Here is a 19591-nt window from a genome sequence, read left to right as displayed (position 1 = left end):
TGCTTAAACCAGTGCTTCTTTTCACTAATTCCCCCCCCCGTGATGTTCCTTTGTCTTTGCCCTTTTTATTCACCATGCTGTATTGACAATATTTCATTTGATTGGCAATCATGTAAGTGTGAGTCAGAACAGTTAAAGCAAGCTTCCTTGGTTCCAGACTTCATTTGCTTCCCCATTAACCATTTTTAGGTCCTCCAAGAAATAAGCTCATTGTTGTTACTTGGGGTTTAAGTATTTCCCTTTTTTACCCCTCAATTCTAACTCCTAGTCTTGGAGCTTTGCTTTGTTTCTCTCCCTTCCCCCTCCCCCCCAAATTTTTTTGGCTCTTCATTTAGTATTATTATTAATTCCCCCCCCCCCCAACCCTATCATAGTATTTTTCCTTTATTATAAACTGACAAATAGACTTTCTAGGAAATCCAATGCTATATAATGTAATTACAATTTTCCCCTCTAATTACTTAATATGATTACAACTCCACTAACATTAAGAGTCACAGTAGACCTTATTTGGGACACATCCCCTAACCAACTAAATCTAATACATAAATACAATAGGGATTTGACAAACGCCCCTATTTCTTCCACACTTAACACTTTCAGTCATATCTTCTTATCCTGTTGCAAGTCTTTCCCTTTCAAGGATCAAATAATTACCCCTTCCTCAAAATAATCCCCTAGCATCTGCTTCTTTGTTCCTTTTTCTTCCTTTTTCTTTAAGTCTTCTTTTCACTCCTTCATATTACTTTCATCTTTTTCTCCCAATCCCAATGACAACTCATAGTGCCTTTTCAATCCCCCTCAGCTCTTGGAGGGTTTAGATAATTTTTCCTTAACTACTTATCTACATTGGGAAGATCATTTTTCTTTACCATATTTTTGCTATCCTGATTGTTTTCCTTCTATTTGCCTCTTTTATTGGTTTTGAGACTCCCAATGGTTAGTATACTTTTCCAATCTATTTTTATGGTTCAAGTAGGGTCAATCCATAGATTAGGTATTGTAGCATCAAAAAATTCCTTGTCAGTCTAGTTGCCATATTCTGGTTCATATGCTCGAATCATAGAGAGCAAATTTGGAATCAAAAGGCTTTAAACTAAGTAGAACAAAGACAAAATATCTAGTGGGTAACTTTGGTCGTAATCAGACGGATGATGATGTGGTGAGACTTGATGATAATGAGATTCCACAAAGTGATTTTTAAGGTACTGAGGCTCAATTATAAATGAAAAAGGAGATACAGAGGATGATGTTTCCCAAAGAATAAAAATAGGGCGGAAGAAGTGAAGAGAGTGCATCTAGTGTCTAGTGTGATTGATGTATTCTTTTAAAGCGCAAAGGAAAATTCTACAGGACCATCATACGACCAATTGTGATGTATGGTGCGGAGTGTAGGGTTGTTAAGAAGCATCATATAGGTTAATTTAGTGTAATAGAAATGAAGATGCTTAGATGGATGAGAGACAAAACTAGGAAATATATGGTAAGGAACAATCATACTAGAGCTGGTTTGTGAGGAGCTTCATTTAAGGATAAGCTAAAGTCAATTGAGGTGGCATGACCACTTTCACTGGAGGCCTCTAAATGCCCCTAACGTAACCTAGGGTCTGGGTTAGATCTTCAGGATCTTCTTAGGTAAGAACCAGCACAAAACTAGGGGTTGGATGGATTCAGCTATGGTGAAAGAAGGCTCTCCCTGTTGATTCTGCTGTATAGAACTGACTTATATTGCTGTCCTTTCAACTAGATTGAGGTCCAATTGATCAGACTAACAGAATCAGATTTCTGGAAACCTTAAAAAATTCTGCAGAATTCTAAGGTTGAAGATGAACTGCAGGTTTTTATATGGTTAGGTTTGCAGTTGTTTGGAAGAAAAGAATGGTAGGGATGACACATAGTGTCACGACCCCAGTTTTCACAGGCTTGGTGGGGTCCACATCATGTACATTCTACTAGGGCACATGACAGCTCCTCTTCATTAACACCTTTTTATAATCAATAAAAACAAAATGCTACACAAAACATTTTTCCCGGCAAAAGAATATATATCTGCACAGTCTAGTTATACAAACATCAAACGTAACGAAAGGAATATGAGATTACATCTTCAACTTTAAAGGCATTAACAAATGGCAACACCTTGCCTTTATCATGAATCTGAGTACCTGTCAACATTTACAATAATGAGCTTTGCGGCCCAGTAAGCAATAAAGGACAACCATGCAATTAAGTCAGGCAGTTCATCATGCATCAATAATCATATAACATCATACATTCCAATTTTTCCTTTCGTTTTCCTTTTCTTTTCTTTTTCCTTTTTCTTTTCTTTTTCCTTTTTCCTTTTTCTTTTCTTTTTCCTTTTTCCTTTTCTTTTACTTGCATTTCAGTTATCTGACATTATAGTCTTGAGCCTAGGCAAATCCAGAGGATGCACATATCTCTTCACCATCGAAGTGGCTTCAGTCTCTTCACCACCGAAGTGGCTTCTGTCTCTTCACCACCGAAGTGGCTTCGTCTCTTCACCACCAAAGTGGCTTCAGTCTCTTCACCACCGAAGTGGCTTCTGTCTCTTCACTACCGAAGTGGCTTCTAGGCACAAGGCCTTGTACACCTTGTGGATTGCCATCGGCATAGACTCAAATCTTTTCACTTTTCAGTCTTGCTTCATGCCTTCCCATTTGGGTACATAAGTACCAGGACTTATAAAAGCCATTACATTTTATTCCTTTTTCTTTTACTCTTTTCATCTTCAATTCTAGTATTGCATTACCATGCTCTGCCCATTTCAATATACATTTTTCACTTCAATCATCATTCAGTCTCATATGAGTAAAGCTAGACACATTTCCATACAATTCAATCATTTAAACATGAGAGCATGATATCATTCAATCTCCTCTGAACACAGTTCATGACATTCCATCATTTACATATGAAAGCATGATAATTTACATTTAACATGCATAAACATTCTTGCAAATTCATGATTAACAGTTCAAGCACACTATCCACATTCCATTTCAACCAATTCAATCCAGTCATTGAACTGTCATCCAATTCCATGCATTTTGTTCAATACACAAAGGCATTTATTGTACACTTTCCATAAATTGCATCAATGAATAAATAACATAGACTTTATGTTACCATGTGCATGCTACATATCTATTAAAGAAAAACACCCACTAATCATACATAGGTTGGTCAATATTACTTACCTGTCCTTGTTCCATGCGTGTGGGTCTTGGCCCAAGTTCCGTTAAAATCCGCTCTCCCTGCATCTCGAACAATTAACGGCAATTTATGACTATTAAGAAATGCATGAGCCAACAAGAAAATTCCCCTTTTTTTTATATTATTTTCTCTCTCCTCCTTTCTCTCTCCTCCCCCACGGTCTTCCTCTCTCTCCTCTCTTATCTTTTCTTCTCTTTTTCCACTTTTCTTCACTCCTTCTCTCTCCTTTCCTATTCATCTTCTCCTTCGTTCTGCAACTCCTCTTTCTCTTTCTTTTCTCTCTCCTCTCTACCTCTCCTCTTACTCTTCCTCTTTCCTCTCCTCCTTAACCATATTCTCATCGTTTCCGTAAATCTGAAATCTTCCCTTCTCTTTCCTCTTTCTCTTCTCCTCCACTTTCTTCCCTCTCTCTCTTCATAGTTCTGCAAACTAGTACGGTTATAACTCGTATCTCTCTGGATTTTCTCTTTTACTCTCCATTCTGAAATTCCTTCTCTTAGTTCTTGACTCTTTCTCAACTCCTTCTCTCTTTGTTTCACGCATGCCATCTATTTTCCCTCTCCTTTCATCCCTTTCTCTTTCTCTCACTTCTATTACCTCCTAGCTTTTTGCAATGAATTGTTCACTCCCCTTTCCTCTTCTCACTTACGCCTCCCCTCTAACTCTCTCTCTTACCTCTTAACCCTTTTTCTTCACTTTTCCATTTTGTCTTTTCCATTGTCTTCTTCCGTCCACTTTCCTCTTTATCTTGTTCATTTATTACATTATGTACAATCCAAACATGATATGCATATGGATCAACACATTGTTGCTTTATAAAAATGCCACAACCCCTTCTTTCTCTCTCTTATTAAATGATACCACTCTCCCCAACTCCCAATGCCACATCCTCATGTCCCACGTATATAGATAATATATATTTATATATATAATAGATATAATAATATATCTTTATATATATAATAGATATAATATATATATATATCATATATATCTTTTTAATGGGATTCTTTATGGGTTTGTGGGTCCACTCTTTTAATTACACAGGCCCACTTTGGAGTGTGAATATTCATACCTCTGGGTTCAAAAATTTACGCTGATCATTTTCTCATCTTCAGTTCAGTCTAATTCCACTGTTGTGGGACCCACAAGCGATGTCTGACCTTGACCACAATGACATGTTCACCCACAATAATAAAATAATAATAGAAAAAGATGCGGGGCATTACACATAGGGGCCTATGTGATTCCAATCAGGGTAGAATGGGTTGAAATATAGTGGGGAGTGGGGGGTGGAGAATCCTAATGGGGTTGGGATTTGGAAGCCGTGGGGAAGAGGGGGAGTGGGGGAAGGTCACGGTGGCTAGGGGAAGGGGTTGGAGTTGCAGGGGACTAAAGGGGAAGGGGATTCTAGGGCTTGCGGGAGGTAGAGGGGCTGCTGGTTTGGTGCAGCAGCAGGGATAGGGGCTGGGAATGTTTGCACAGGAGAGAGGAGTGGGGGAAGGCACATATTTGTATGCTGAGAAGGTTTGCTGGAATTGTTGCTTGAGTGCTTGAAGAAGAAGAAAACAACTTGAAAATTGCAGAAGCAATAGCTGAAAACCAGCGCAGGTTACCTCTAGGGCTCCCACAACTCTCACGTTCAATTCTTCAGTCAATTTCATTCATAAACTCAAGCCAAAAATTACAATGCAAGAAGAGGCTATTTATAGCATAAAAGACTCTGATTGGGGTTGGGAATCCTTAATAGATGAGGATCCCAACACTAGACTACCAGCCCCAAAAAGGAATCTAATTATTACAAGATCACAACCCTTAGATTGGAATCTTATTAGGACACTTAACGTAACAACTTTCAAATAAAAACAAACTATAAAAGATAAGATCCCCTCTAGATAAGGTACACAATGAATTAATTCAACACAACTTTAAAAGGACTATAACTGTCAAATTGCCGACTCAAACAGAAAACCAAAAGTAAATCCATAAACCTTGGATGGAGGGTACTCAGTCAAGAGGCTTAAAACATGACCAAAATACCCCTAGTGTATTCAGACGGCTTTAAGTGCCTTTTTTGGGTTTGGTTTTTTGGCCCAATTTTAGGGGGCCCAACCCTAGTTAAATCAGCCCCTATTCGGAGAAGTGATTATCCAAATTGGCAATTAGAAGAACTAGGGACAAATTGGGGGTGTCAATAAAACCCTATTGACCCGGCCTGGCCCAAACCTACCTTGAGCCCGGCCCGATCCCAACAATGAGCCCTTACGGGGTCGGGTTAAGGTTTAGCCCTCAAGCCAACTCGGCTCATCCCAACCCGACCCTATGTTAGTTTAATTTAATTGAAGTTATACTTTAAATTTAAATTTAATACCAATATAGTATATCATTGCAAGGTTGCTCAATTGATAAAACCAATAGCTTTCAATGAAGAGTTTGTGGGTTTGATTTAAGCTGGTGCAAGATAATTATCCATTTTGTTTCCCCCTAAAAATTTGGGTCAAGGGCAAGGTTAATTAGGGCCAACCCACCCTTATTAGGGTTAATCAGGCAGGCCGGGTTGGGTAGGGTTTTGGTTACAATTTCAGTCTTTAGGGTAGGGTTAGGGTTCAAGAATGGCTTTGCCCAACCTGGCCCACTAACACCCGTAGGGCAAACCTAAGATAACCTTAAGCGAAGTGGTGTGAAAGGATATGCATGGCTTAGGCCATGTATCTAGTATGACCTCAAATAGAGTTGATTGGAAGGCAAGGATCCATGTGGCCATCCCTATTTAGTTGGGAAAAGGCTTGTTTTTTTTTCCTGTTGTATGCTTGACATATGTCTTCCATGGAAACCCAAGATAGAGTCGTTTCTTTCTAGTGTTTCTTGGTGATGGAGGACTAGGATCGGTGATGTAACCCAAATTCTAGGGTTTAAGGATTTTGATATCAAACCTAAATCGGGTCATTCTAGGATCCTCTCTCTAAGAACAACAATCTTATGGGATTCTATTGGAAGAAGTTACGGTTTTATTAGCCAAACGCTACCCAAGATGGGAGGGGATTGTGGGAAAGGGGAATAAATTCTAGGTCAAATAATATGACCCACAATAATAATTCTAGGGTTTCGAAAGGTCTAGGATTAGAAATTTCGGGGATATGGGGTTCCTTTGTGATAAGTTTGTGAAGAACTTATTTCCTAAGGGATTGGTTAGCTTAATATATTATGGTCAAGAGGATATGCAAACCCATCCCACAGGAGATATGGGATAAATTCCTTGAGAAAACTTTGGTGATAGGTGTTAGAACTTAGAATGGGCTGACACTTGGAATGTAGGTAATAATATAGGAAGGTGATTCCCTAAGTTATTGTTTTTTTTTTGGGATGAATAAATGAAACATAGTAATTCTTCTTTTTTACATCAATAGGACTACTACAGTGGGCTTTCATGGAAGGGGAATTAGAAGAATAGAAAGGGGAGGAAGACAAATTGCATAAGAGGAGGAGGAAGAGGGAAGAGAGTTCTCACATTCGCACATAAAAGTTAACTCAATCCATTCTATTCAATCCGAAATTGTACCCTAATACAAGCTGTTCAAAGAAAATAAAATGATATCCCAGTTGAAATACAAAACTCAAAACAGAATGCAGACCAAAATCTACTCACTCTTACGTTGGGATATTAAAACAAATAAAAGACAAATTATAAATGAATACAGGTTCTTTTGGGGTTGGACTAGAACCGATTGAACTGGTCTGATACTACATTGCTTGGTCTTCATGCTAGTGTGTAATAATCGTGAGACTTTATTGGGCTAATTCTTTTTGAATTAAGTAATTGCATCTTTGTTCTTGTTTTACTGTTCTGCAGGTTCATAACAAGGTCTTAACACTGCTTGCAATGTTATGTGAGATATGTGCGCTCATTTGGTAAGCCAGAAATTCTATGAAAGTCAGTATAAAATAATGTATTGACTTCACTAGTTCAAAAAATTTGCCGTATATCTTTCTTCTTCTTCTTCTCTCTCTCTCTCTCTCTCTTTTTTTTCCTGTGAAATTTTTTTCTGTTATACATTTGTTAACAGTTATCTGTGTAATTATTGTATGATCATCCTTGATCTAGAGAGACCATGCCTTGAGGTTACCCTCACATCAATGATCTGACGATCTTGAAAGGGACTGATTGATTGATAGTTTGATTTATTTGAAGTCTGCATTTTGGAGATCAGTGTTCTACTGTGGGACATATCAGTCCAATGACCTAAATGTTTCCGAGATTAGAATATGAAGACCAGCTACTTATATTTTCTTTGAAAGCTTTGACAAGCCACTATCCATCTAATCCACCATGATCTGTCTTTTGTTATACATAATATGCATCTTGTTATACTCACGTAAACCAGTTAGAGGTAACAAATTAGTGCATTATAAAGTTTGTAATCAATGCTGACGTTTGAGAAGAGAAGAGAAGAAGAAGAGGTAAAGAGAAAGAAGGCTGCTGTGATGCTTTGTGGAGCTTCACTTTCTATTTTGAAAAACTCCAATGCTCCTTATTCTTTATTTATAGGTATAATTACGGTCCTATATAAAAACAAAATAGGACTTTAGATGTCCAAAATCTAATAGGAATCTACTGTAAGTGGGATTTTATTGCTAATTCTCGATAAGCATATTTAATGCTCAAAGTGCCCTTCAACATTCTCACTTAAGCTGGAGCATATATGTTGTTTATGCCCAGCTTGTTACAAATGTAATCAACCCTTGCACTCCTTGATGCCTTGGTGAACAGGTCTCCTAATTGCTTCCTTGTACGACTTAGCTGGGAGATATTACTCCTTACTGTAGCTTCTCACAAGCAGAATGGCAGTCAACTTCAATGTGCTACATCGGGTTTGATGCTATGTGAATAGCCGCCTGGTTGTCAGTTGTCACACATGGTAGCATAAGAGACTGGCCAACCAAACCAAGCTCTTTAAGCAGTCGTTTAACCCATATTGATTTACAAGTTACCCGTGCCATTGCTCTATATTTTGACTCTGCACTCGATATGGTAACCACTTTGTTTCTTACTTTTCCATGACACTAGGTTTCCTCCAACAAAAACGTTGTAACCTATTCTAGACCTTCTATTAACTGGAGAACTTGCCCAATCGGCATTTGAAAATCCTTCCACATGCCTATGACCATAGTCTAATATAATAGCCCACATCTAGCAGTACTCTTAGGATACCTTAAAATCCTCATCGTTGGGTCCCAATGAATTGTGCTCCTGATTTATGATATTGACAGCAAAGGCAATGTCAGATCTTGTTACCATTAAGTATTTCAGTTTGTCGACCAACCCTCGATACTTTTTAGGTCATCAAGAATTTCTCCATTGTCTGGTATAAGTTTCAAATATGGGCTTCATAGATTTGGATCCAAGCATCATTGTTTCTGACACAGCAAATCAATAGCATACTTTCTCCGTGACAGAAAATACCTTTCTGGGATTGTGCTACCTCAATACCTAAAAAGTACTTGAATTGACCCAAACCTTTGGTCTAAAAACTGTTGTTGTAAGTGGGTCTACAGCTTCTCTATACCCTAGAGTCATCTCTCATGATAACAATATTATCAAAGTACACAGTCGGAAATAGTTTCCCAGGCTTGAAATGACGGGAGATGACCCGAGTGATCACTCTCTCGTAGTTAGCCCAAAATTAATTACCAAGTGAAATGTTTGAACCATGTTCTAGTTGATTGTTTCAGCCCATAAGAATATTTCCCGACTTTTACATATCAAACCACTCCCCGAGCAACAAACCCTGGAGGTTGCTCCATATAGACTTACTCCTAGAGATCACCATTAAGGAAAAAACGTTCTTCACATCTAGCTGATATAAGGGCGAACGAAAAATAGAAGTTAAAGAAACCAACACACAAATAGAAGTTTAGCTATCAGGGAAAAAGTGTCTAAGTAGTCAATACCCTATACTTGAGCATACCTCTTAGCCATAAGTTGAGCCTTCAAATGAGCAAGGTGCTAGCAGGATTGACTTTAATTGCAAATATCCAACGACATCCAATAGTGGTTTTTCCTGGTGGCAAAGGAACCAGATCCCAAGTCTTGTTTTCTTCAAGTATAGGAAACTCACCGTACTTAGCAGTAGACCACCCAGGACTGACCAATACCTCCGATACAGATTTGGGAAGTGGATAACTCTCAACAGTAGACAAACAAGCATAAAAGTGAGGAGAGAGGTTGGAATAAGACACAACATTAGAGATTGGATGTTGAAGATAACTTTGAGGACCTTTTCCCAATGCAATAGGGATGTCAAGATTTGAAGAGGGGATGGAATGTGGGGGCAGGTGATGTAGAACTGAAGACATATACTAGAAAGAAAAAGCCCAATGGGTCAGTCCCAATAATGGCCTAAGGATATGACCCAAATCAATCTATGGCTTTTATGGGCTAGTATTGTTTTAGTGGGTTAAAGTCAACCCACATTTTATGATCTCATGGGATAGACCTAAGCCAAGTCTAGTACTTGAGAAAGTCAATAAAAGGGGTTGTACTTTGAAAATAAAGAATTCATTGTCAAAAGAGTTTTCCTATCAAGAGTTAGGTAGTAGTTGAGTTATTATTAGGTGGGTGTTAGCTAGTGGTTGGATGATGTATTTAATGTTTGTGTCTTGTAGAGTGGCTATATGGAAGGATTAATGTAAGAGGGTGGAACTTGCTCATCATTTGAAATTAAAGTTGCTTTGTTAGCCTTTCTTTTATATGGAGAACCCTTGTGTTTGATCTAATCGATCCACCTTGCAGTGTGAAGCCCTAGTGTTACTTTCTTGTTTTATTATTTTGTCAATTCCCTTGTATTGTTCCCTTCACTCTCTTTGTCTATTAACAAGTCTACTTTAGTGATCTACACTTCATCTTGAGTCCAATTTGGTTCATAGTTTTGCCCCAATTGTTATACTATTTTCCTTGTAATATCACTCGAGTTTTCACCGTTCTTTCACATTTGAAATTCTGTTTCATACTTAGTCTATAAATTTGAAACTTATTCCTTGTGAAAGGTCCTAATTGGCTATTGTTTGATCACTCAAATACAATACTACATTATTTGGTATCAGAGCTATGACAAGGAGTGAAAATTTTGGACCATTCGGTTCAATTAATCCTATGGCGGTAGTGATGGAGATGTTTCGGTAACTGAGCAACCAGATCACTACAAACCTAGAGTAAGTGGAAGAGAGGCTATCTGCAATGGAGGCTAAAGTTGTTGCCTCTACTAATGTCCTACACCCTCCACTTGGTGAAGAATCCTAGGTAGCTCGCTCTACAGCCAATTTTCCTACCCGAAGGAATATAGGGAGAGGTTCCTAAAGGATTCCAGTTGTGCAACCAACTTTCGAAGAACACCTACAAAGTTATTTCATTGCAGAATAACGCACATTCAATATGTTGATGACTCTCAAAAGGTTAAGCTTGAACTCTATAAATACTTGGGTAAGCATGATCCTTGAGTATTCTATGATTAGTTGGCAGCGTTGGATGACTACTTTGGTTGGTGTGACTTATCAGAGGCACGAAAGATGAAGCTAGCACGAACTAAGCTAGTTGGAGCTGCACGTGAATGGTGGTAACCTTGTGAATATGAGTTAGAAGATTGTGGTGAAGCTCCTACACGTAAGAGGAGATGAAGGAAGAACTAAGAGAAAAGTACTTGTCATCCAATTTTCGATTGCGAATACAAGACAAATTAGAGTCTTTTCATCAAGGGAACTTGTCAGTTGTAGAGTATATTGGGCAATTTGACTCCCTCTCTTCTTGTATAAGAATTAGAGAGAAAGAGATCCAACTCTTGTCACATTTCAGTTTGGGTTTACGGCCTGAATAATCGAACCATTAGGATTGTGGATGTGGAGAATGTTAGGGACTGCTTTGAGAAGGCCCTATGTGCTAAAGAGTTATTGGCATCCAATAGCAAGATGTTTGGATACCAACCCAGAGAGGTGAGGCAAAATTTTCCAGCAGCAAAGCCTACTACAAAAACACGTCCTCTATCCATGGTTCCTATCCGACAAGATAAGGGTAAGGCTCCTATAACCAGTGGCAACCAAGTCCAATGTTTCCATTGTCAAGAGGTTGGAGATTATGCTAAGTATTGTCCACATTGTCAAAAGATCAATGTTGTTGTTGAAGTTGAAAATACAGTGGAGTAAGAAAATCCTGATCTATTTGCATACCCCCTCAATGATGGTGATTATGACGAAGTTGGATATGATGAGAATGATGCCAACAGTGGTGATGCTTATGGCATTTATATTGGTGGTTGAAACCAAAGGAGAGGACCGATGGCTTAATTGTATCTTCTACAGCCATATGAAGTCTGGAGATAATATTGCTTTGGTGATAGTTGACAGTGGGAGCTGCGTCAATGTTACCTCAGATACCTTTGTGAAGAAGGCCAATCAAAGTAGTGGCTGCGGCGTGTCGAGGTTCTTCTTTGACGGTCCCAGTCTGCGAGGCAACTTGTAAGCACCCTCAGGGCCTCAACCATATGGGGTTTCCTTGTTGATTGAGAATACTTTGGAAGTAAATCAGCGATGTTTTGTACCGCTGAAACTCCACAAGTATTAGGAAGAGGTATGGTGCAATGTAATCCCTAATTCCCTTATGCATCTTACTAATGTTCTATTTGGTCAACCATGGATGTACCATAGTGATGTTATGGAAAAACCAATGTGTATTTAAGTTTAAAGGACTTGCATTGTCCTCCATCTAGTCAATGTTCCAGTTGAAATGGGTTAATAGAGGTCCTTGAGGACCAACCAAAAGGGCACCAAAGAAGTGTGGAAGCTGCTGTCCGCTCCACAAAAGAAGCTGTTGGCTGTTCGTCGTAAGGAATTCATCTACACTAGCAATGATTGGGGCTGGTACTGGCTCTTGTTACAAAGAAAATTACCCCTCAACCTTAGGTGACATTCCCTTTACCCATCAAAGAGTTACTTTTTTATTTTTCTAATGTGGTTCCTGATGAGTTGCCTGATGAGCTACCTCATATGCGCAATATTCAGCTTGCCATTGATTTGGTATGCGGCTCTGTTTTACCGAACCTACCAGCTTATCATCTCAGCTCTACAGAGCACAATGAGCTCAAACGACAGGTGAATGAGTTGCTACATAAAGGATTTGTACATGAGAGTTTAAGTTCATGTGCTATATTGGCATTATTCACACCCAAAAAAGATGGCTCATGGCGTATATGTGTGGGTCAGCAAAATAATCAACTAGATTATAATCAAGTATAGGTTTCTTATACCATGTTTGATGATATGTTAGACTTGGTATCAGGGGTTGAGATCTTCTCTAAATTGGACCTTAGAAGCGGTTACCATCAGATTCATATTCGGTCTGGAGACAAATGGAAGACTGCCTTCAAGACCAAGGATGATCTATTTGAATGGAAAGTCATGCCTTTTGGTTTGATGAATGCGCCAGCACATTCATGAGAGTTATGACATAGGTACTTTGTCCTTTTATTGGTCGATTTTTTGCCGTAAACTTTGATGACATTGATCTACAACAAGCATTTGGATGATCACATCAATCGCTATGGAAAATCTTGAGAGTGCTTTGTGCTGAGAAGCTATATATCAATCTCAAGAAATGCTCTTTTATGCTGCCGAAGGTTGTGCTCCTTGGTTTTGTTGCGCCATCACAAGGGGTTGAAACTGATCTAGAGAAGATAAAGTGCATCACTGGTTGGCCTACTCCAAAGACAATCTTTGAAGTTTGTAGTTTCCATGGACTTGCATTGTTTTACAGGAGATTCATTCGGAACTTTAGTACAATCATGGTACCTATTAGCAAATGTTTGAGCTAGGGCAAAGGGCAAATTCACATGGATAGCAGCGGCAACTAGAGCCTTTCATCTTATCAAGCAAAAGATAGCAAAGGCTCCAATCCCTTCATTGTATCCAATTGAGTTATTAGGTCCACAATATTATCAGCCATGGAATTTAATATTTGACCTATGATACCAGCATCAGTAACTGGCCAATTTGTATCACCTTTGGGAGCGGATTGGGTCAAGTGGTCTTTCTGTCCTCCACCCGTGAGAACAACTTCAACTAGTCTTCTATTGATAAAAATTCTAGGCCCATTCTAATTTCTTTTTAGTCAAGCAGTATAAGGATGAGGATACAACTTTAGTCATAGTAGTGGAAGATGAGGATATATAGATGAAGATTCTTCTATCTTCAGTCAATGTATGATAATTTTTTTTTCTCTTTCCTTTCCTTTCCTTTCCTTTCTTTTCACAAGCACCCATATGTCTTCAAGTTTACCAACAGACTCTTAACTCCCAAACAGATATCAAACTAGACTAGAATATAAGATTAATTCAACATAATATGTCAAAAGCCGGACCTCAAAAATAACCTAGAAACAAAAGGCTAGGATAGCAGAATAGATTCCCAAAAGTAGATTCAGAGAACCCCTAAGGGCCTGTTTGGTTACATGAATCCAGAGATTTCAAATCTCTGGATTCACAAATCTGAGATTTATACTCGTTTGGTTGTGAAAATCTCTGGATTCATGAAATCTAGAGATTCACCTTTTTACACTAAAAACGTGAATTTGTAGATTTATGGGTATGGGGTGAAATCCAGAGATTTCATTGCTATTATAAAAACGCTAATTATTGCGCATTCACAAAAATCACATCGACCAAATAATTTTTTAGGATGAATCCACAGATTTTATTCCACAACCAAACAGTTAATTTTATGAATTATGACTCCATAGATTTGAAATCTCTAGATATTTGAAATCTCCAGACTCATGTAACCAAACATGCCCTAAAACAGTCTTTTGTTCTTAAATCAGAAGCTTTATCTCAAAGCAGATTATTAACTCAAAAAACAGAGATTATTCAAGGAGAAACAAATCCCAGAATTTCAGAAACCAGAGAGCAATATTGAACTAAATTAATAGAACAAATAAATTTCAGAAACCAGAGATTAATTTCGATCCTAAAATGCAGCAAAAAGAAAGAAAAAGAGTAGGAATGGACTACCGAAACCCCAAAAAATTTTTTCTTCCAACTCATCAGAAATACCCAACGAACAAGAAAGGATAGTTGAAAATTAATTCCCTCACGCACAGCTTCTGTCCTATGACAAACCTAAAAGAATTCCTCAAGGCAAGAAGGAACAAATCAGAAAGGAAACCCACAACTGTAAATAAACTTTGGGACTTGAAAGAAACTGATCGTACCTCAGGACAGAAGCTGTCATAGAAAGACGGTCAGACTTCTTCCTTTTAGATCATGAACTAGTCCTTAAAGGTCAAATATGCAGCAAAGGGTGCTGCGCCCTACTCGAGAGAATGTAGAAACCTCAAGAAGACTTCTGGCAGTAATTCCTTCAAAAATAAAATGCGGAATTTTATGCAAACCAAAACTGGAGATCTTTTTTTCATGTCACTATGTTATCTTGACTCTGATTGATGCTGAAGTTTGAGAAGAGAAGAGAAGAAGAGAGAGAAAGAGAGAGAAGTCTGCTGCGATGCTTTGTGGAGCTTAACTTTCTATTGTGGAAAACTCCAAAGCGCTTCATTCTTTATTTATAGGTAAATTACAGTCCTAAACAGGTAAAAACAAAAGATGACTTCAGAAGCCCAAAACCCAGCAGGAAATCTACTTTAAATGGGGATTTTATCCCGCACTAATTCTTGACTGGCATATTTAATGCCCATAATGCCCTTTAACATAAAGTAACAGGATATAGTCTGGAAGTGTCTCTCTGTGCTAGCAGGGGGTCAGGCTGCATATTATGATCCTCACCGTAGCCCTGCAGTTGTAGGAGCTTGGTGACTGAGTATGCTCTTACAAAGTCATAGAATTTGTTTTTTGGAATTTGATCATGTGTTTGGTGCAGCTCATTCTAAAATTCAGGTTATGGAGAATCTGTTCCAACAGCTTCTTGTGATGTCATTTGTGGAAAATGAGCAACAAAATTAGGTTTCTTTCAAAATGCAGAATTTCCCCTTTAATTTGTCTAGAAATATTCATATATGATCAAACTGTCCTTGAACATTATTTGTCTTTCACAGAAGTGCTTTTTCACTTGTTCAAACAAATTGCTGACCTGAGGCAATCTGCTACTTAAAAACTACATCCAGGAAGCTGTAAACAGCAGACTAGGCAGCACCATAGGTTATGCATTTCTCACTGCAACCAGGTGCAGGTGCAGTGATTGCCTCTACCTTCCATATTTCACTGCACATTTGTGATAATGTAGTGCTTTATAATTAGGTCAATTTTTTTTGTCCCCCCCACTTTTCTCAGAAAGTTTGGCTAATGGTTTCAATGAAAGTTTCCCTGATACTGCCACTCTCTCCATCTTATATGCGTTCACCATATAGAAATATGTAGCATGATGAGGTTGATGATATTTGGCTGGCCTAAACTGCAAGAAATAATGATAGTTTCATATTGCAATCTTGACTTCTTTTGCCCTTTGGTTACTGCCCCTTTTAATATGCAGAAGATAGTGCTGAATACTATTTTGTGTTGTTTCCAGGTATGGTTTAAGTTACATTCCTTTCGCTCGTAGAATGGTGTCTGAATTGTTCATCCGTTGTTGTGACACTGAGATATAGATGAGACTTACACGAGGATGTACTCTTAAGTCAATATTGGAGTCTCTGGGAATGATCATCTTGGAGTGTCATCAGGCCTTCCAGATTTTGGCATCCTTCTATAACATTTTGTGTGCTATGAATGGTGGTATTTGTTGACTTTGTGCCTTTGTAGGCCCAAGAGGGTGTATTTGTGGACCACATGAGATTGGTGATTTGAGAAAGAATTCAATTTTTTGTTTACTGTTGTTTTCTCGGTACTTGGGTCTTCATAAACTACAATTTGATGACACTACTTTGATATTGTGATTAATATAATTGTTCGGGCGGACCTGATTTTCTTTTTGAGGGTTTTTATCTGGACAAAGAATGCAATCTTGCGATGCATTCTGGTGTGGGCATTATAGAAAAAAATTCAAGGAAAATTCAAGTTTTGACTAGGTGAAAATGGGAAACTTAAGTGGGAAGCTGAGAAATTTTGAGGAAATTTAGCATTTTTTTGTACAAGTTTCGATATGAAATTTGGACAGGTTTTAGGGAGTATTTGAGGGTTGAACTCTGCATTTAAGCTAATTAGAGTATAAAGAACACATTGACTTTATTTTGCTAAAAAAGATCCAATTCTTTTGTAGATATGTCCTATTCAAAATGTACAGGGGGTGGGGGTTGGGGAAAACACCCCCCCCCCCCTTTTGTGGGTTTTTGGGGTTGGGTTTTGTTTTGGGTTTAAAAAGCGGCGGGCTTGGTTGGCTAATATGCCTATGTGAAAGAGGTAGTCACTAGTTCAGTGCCAGTGAGAATCACACCTATAAACTTGAATCATAGCTTAAGTACATAATATTTAATATATAATTTCTAATTTCAAAACATCAAATACAAAGTAACTAACAATAAAAGAAAGTACCCTCAAGCCTATATACCAAGATAGGATCCTAGTCCCAAATCTCCCCGCAAGGCAAAGTGCCCTTCATGGAGGGCTTGGGGGGGGGGGGGGGGGGGGGGGGGGGGGGGGGGGGGCCCCCGGGGGGGGGCCGGCGGGCGGCCGGGGGGGGGAGGGTGTCGGGGCTTCTGGCACCCTCGCCACAGACAAAGGGAAAACCGCCCCCAATGTGTTTCGGGGGGGACGCTATTCCTGGAAGAGGAAACAGAGGTTGTAGCAACTTGAGCAGTGATGTTAGTGATTACTTGGAGAATCATGGTGTGATGGATTTCTTCGCAGAGTAACAATCCACGAAGATCAGAGAATCGAATCGGAGATTCTCGAGTTGTGACAGAAGTCACAAAAACCTGATAATCTGTTCCTAAACCACCAAGAATGAACATAACAAGATCAGCCTCAGAAATAGGAGAGGAGGCTAAGAGGAGGCTAACACAAGAGCATCTGCTAACTGTTTTATCCTCAAGAGATAGGTCTGCATCGAGTCACCACCCGTTCGAATGCTATGAAGTTGCACACGTAACTGCATCATAGGTGGCAGCAAGGGAAGTCTAAACATCAACAGACGTTTGTAGACCAACAACCTCCGAATGAACAAATTCGGTGACTGAAGACAAGAGCCAGCTATGCAACAACTGATCTTGCTTCATCCATATGAAAAACTCAAGATTTGGAATTGGATTAGATGAATCAGAATCCAAAAAAGGAGGACAAGGATTAGTACCATCAATAAAACCAAGAAATCCAATTGAATTTAGCAAAGGCATGAACTGAGAGTGCCAAACAATATAGTTCGAAGAAGAAAGTTGAATGGAAAGATAATGATGAACATTGTTGAACGATAGAGGAGTAGGATTTGAAGAGTAATCAGAAGTGATAGAACCGGAGGGAGCAGTTGCCATTGTTGCAAAGCGAAAACTAGAGCAAGAAACACAAGAAAAACCCCAAACAAGAAGAACACAGACCTCAAGAATCGGAAAGAACTCGAGCAAGAACTCCTATCTCAAGAAGAGATTTGACAAAACAAACCTCAAGAAACTGAAGAACGCAGATCTCAAGAAGATATCTGTCAAAAATAAGGAAAAGAGATCACGGATCTCAAGAATAGACTTGACAAAAAACAAGAGAAAAGGAGAGAGAAAAGACAACTCTCTAACTTGCTCTGAATACCATGATAACATGTAAACTAAATAAGCTGAGTTATCTCAGAATGAGATCTCTGGCTTGTATTTATATTAATTATGATAGATGAGAGTACACTTACAAAGTCTATACATCATATATCATTTAAAGCCTATACACCATAGATATGATCCTAGTCCCCGATATTGACCATGAGAATAAATGCAGTCCTTGAAGGTGGCCAATGGTCAGTGTGGGAAAACACCTCTCTTCCTTTGATTGTGGCATCGCCATCTTCGGCTAAACCGGGAAGGTTTCTCTCGAGTTCCTATTTGGGTACCCTCTCCACCTTGGGCCTGGGCCAGCTGTGGGATTTGGATGGGGAAAGTTTCTATTGTGCCACTATGAGAATCTCCCATGTTTTGGGTTGGGGGAGGAGGGGAATGGTCCCCCTTGACTCCAATGTAGCTTCGCCCATGATGGGAAGGCTGAGTGCAGGGAGGCGGACTCAAGATTCAACGTTGAGGGGGACAATAATTACAAAATTTTTAGTACTAATAAATAAGTAAAAATTCAGATTTTTATTTTTTTGGTTTTAAGAGTAATTTGTTTAGATAATTCTAAAATTTACAACCAGTTTAAAAGTAATTTCAATTTTAATAACGAATTGTTGCATTAGTTAATTGTTATTTTTTTCTTCTTTTCTTTTCTTTTTTCATTTATAAGGAGTAAATCAATAGTGGCAAGAAATAAACAACCTAGGTAAGATAAGATTGTAATATTTTCATATTTTGGCTCCCTTACCAAAAAAATAAAAAAGAAAAAAAAAGCCTATTTTCACCCAACTTATTATAAATTTATTCTTACCTACTTTGATTCATTTTATTTATTTATTTATTATATTGATATTTTTTTTTTTTATACTGAAAATAAAATGCCGTCTATAAGGGTTGGACCAAGACTTATCCAAGAATGGATCTTTAGTACTTATAATAACCCTGCATTGACTTTGACCTTGATTCATTTTATCGTTATTTAGATGTGGACGTCTGCGTTAGATCACATCCTTTGTCAGGGTATAAAGATAGTAAAAAGTGAAAACTCTGTGGGTCCCATGTGGACCCACCCCAGTTATGTGGCTCAAAAGTGTTAAGAGGAACATTATTTTTCTTTCATTGGGAGATAATCTGGACTCTGGATTCACCCTTCTTATGTGGTGGAAAACCATAGAAAGCACCTCCATATTTTTCCTTGACCGGAAAATGACGCAGGAGTCCGAATCAGTTACCCTGGTAATCCGGAGTATTTGACTTCTCTCTCAAATCAGTTAGCGGGAAAGGCGGACATCTATTTATTTTCAAGGAAACGCCGTGGAGTCTCCGAACTGAATTGTGAACCTGCAGCCGTCAAATTAAAAATCCGAAGCTCCATCAAATCATTAATTAATCCTGGGACCCACCATTGCGGCTGAAGTTCGCCGCATCACTCTCGTTTGACGTGTCACTTCTCTAGAGAAATCCGACCTGTCATTTCGGCTTGCATTTCGGATCCACAAAAACAAACACGAGAGTTCATCTCATTTCATTATAAAGAACGGATTTTGCTCTTCGAAGAGAGGATTGAGGACATATAAGGTGGGACGTTTTGCTCATCTTAACTGAAAATTGTGTTTTTCCTTGAAG

The 19591-nt window shown here is 38.6% G+C and overlaps 1 protein-coding gene across 1 annotated transcript in view; it reads left to right on the top strand.

Moving 5' to 3' along the window:
• LOC149029731 (uncharacterized) overlaps positions 1-16267 on the top strand; it is a 34755-nt gene extending 18488 nt beyond the window's left edge. The window contains exons 5-6 of the mRNA XM_089142065.1: positions 7085-7143; positions 15793-16267. Of these exons, the coding sequence (XP_088998191.1) occupies positions 7085-7143; positions 15793-15871 (138 nt within the window). The 3' untranslated portion in view covers positions 15872-16267. The remainder of the gene's footprint in view (positions 1-7084; positions 7144-15792) is intronic.
• Positions 16268-19591: the final 3324 nt, after the last annotated feature.

This window comes from Hakea prostrata, chromosome 1, assembly GCF_041222555.1.
Source record: "Hakea prostrata isolate BN-2017 chromosome 1, UWA_Hpros_2, whole genome shotgun sequence".
In the NCBI taxonomy this organism is placed as follows: Eukaryota; Viridiplantae; Streptophyta; class Magnoliopsida; order Proteales; family Proteaceae; genus Hakea; species Hakea prostrata.
Note: the sequence above shows the minus strand (reverse complement) of the source record. Positions and strands in the feature narration are given on the sequence as shown.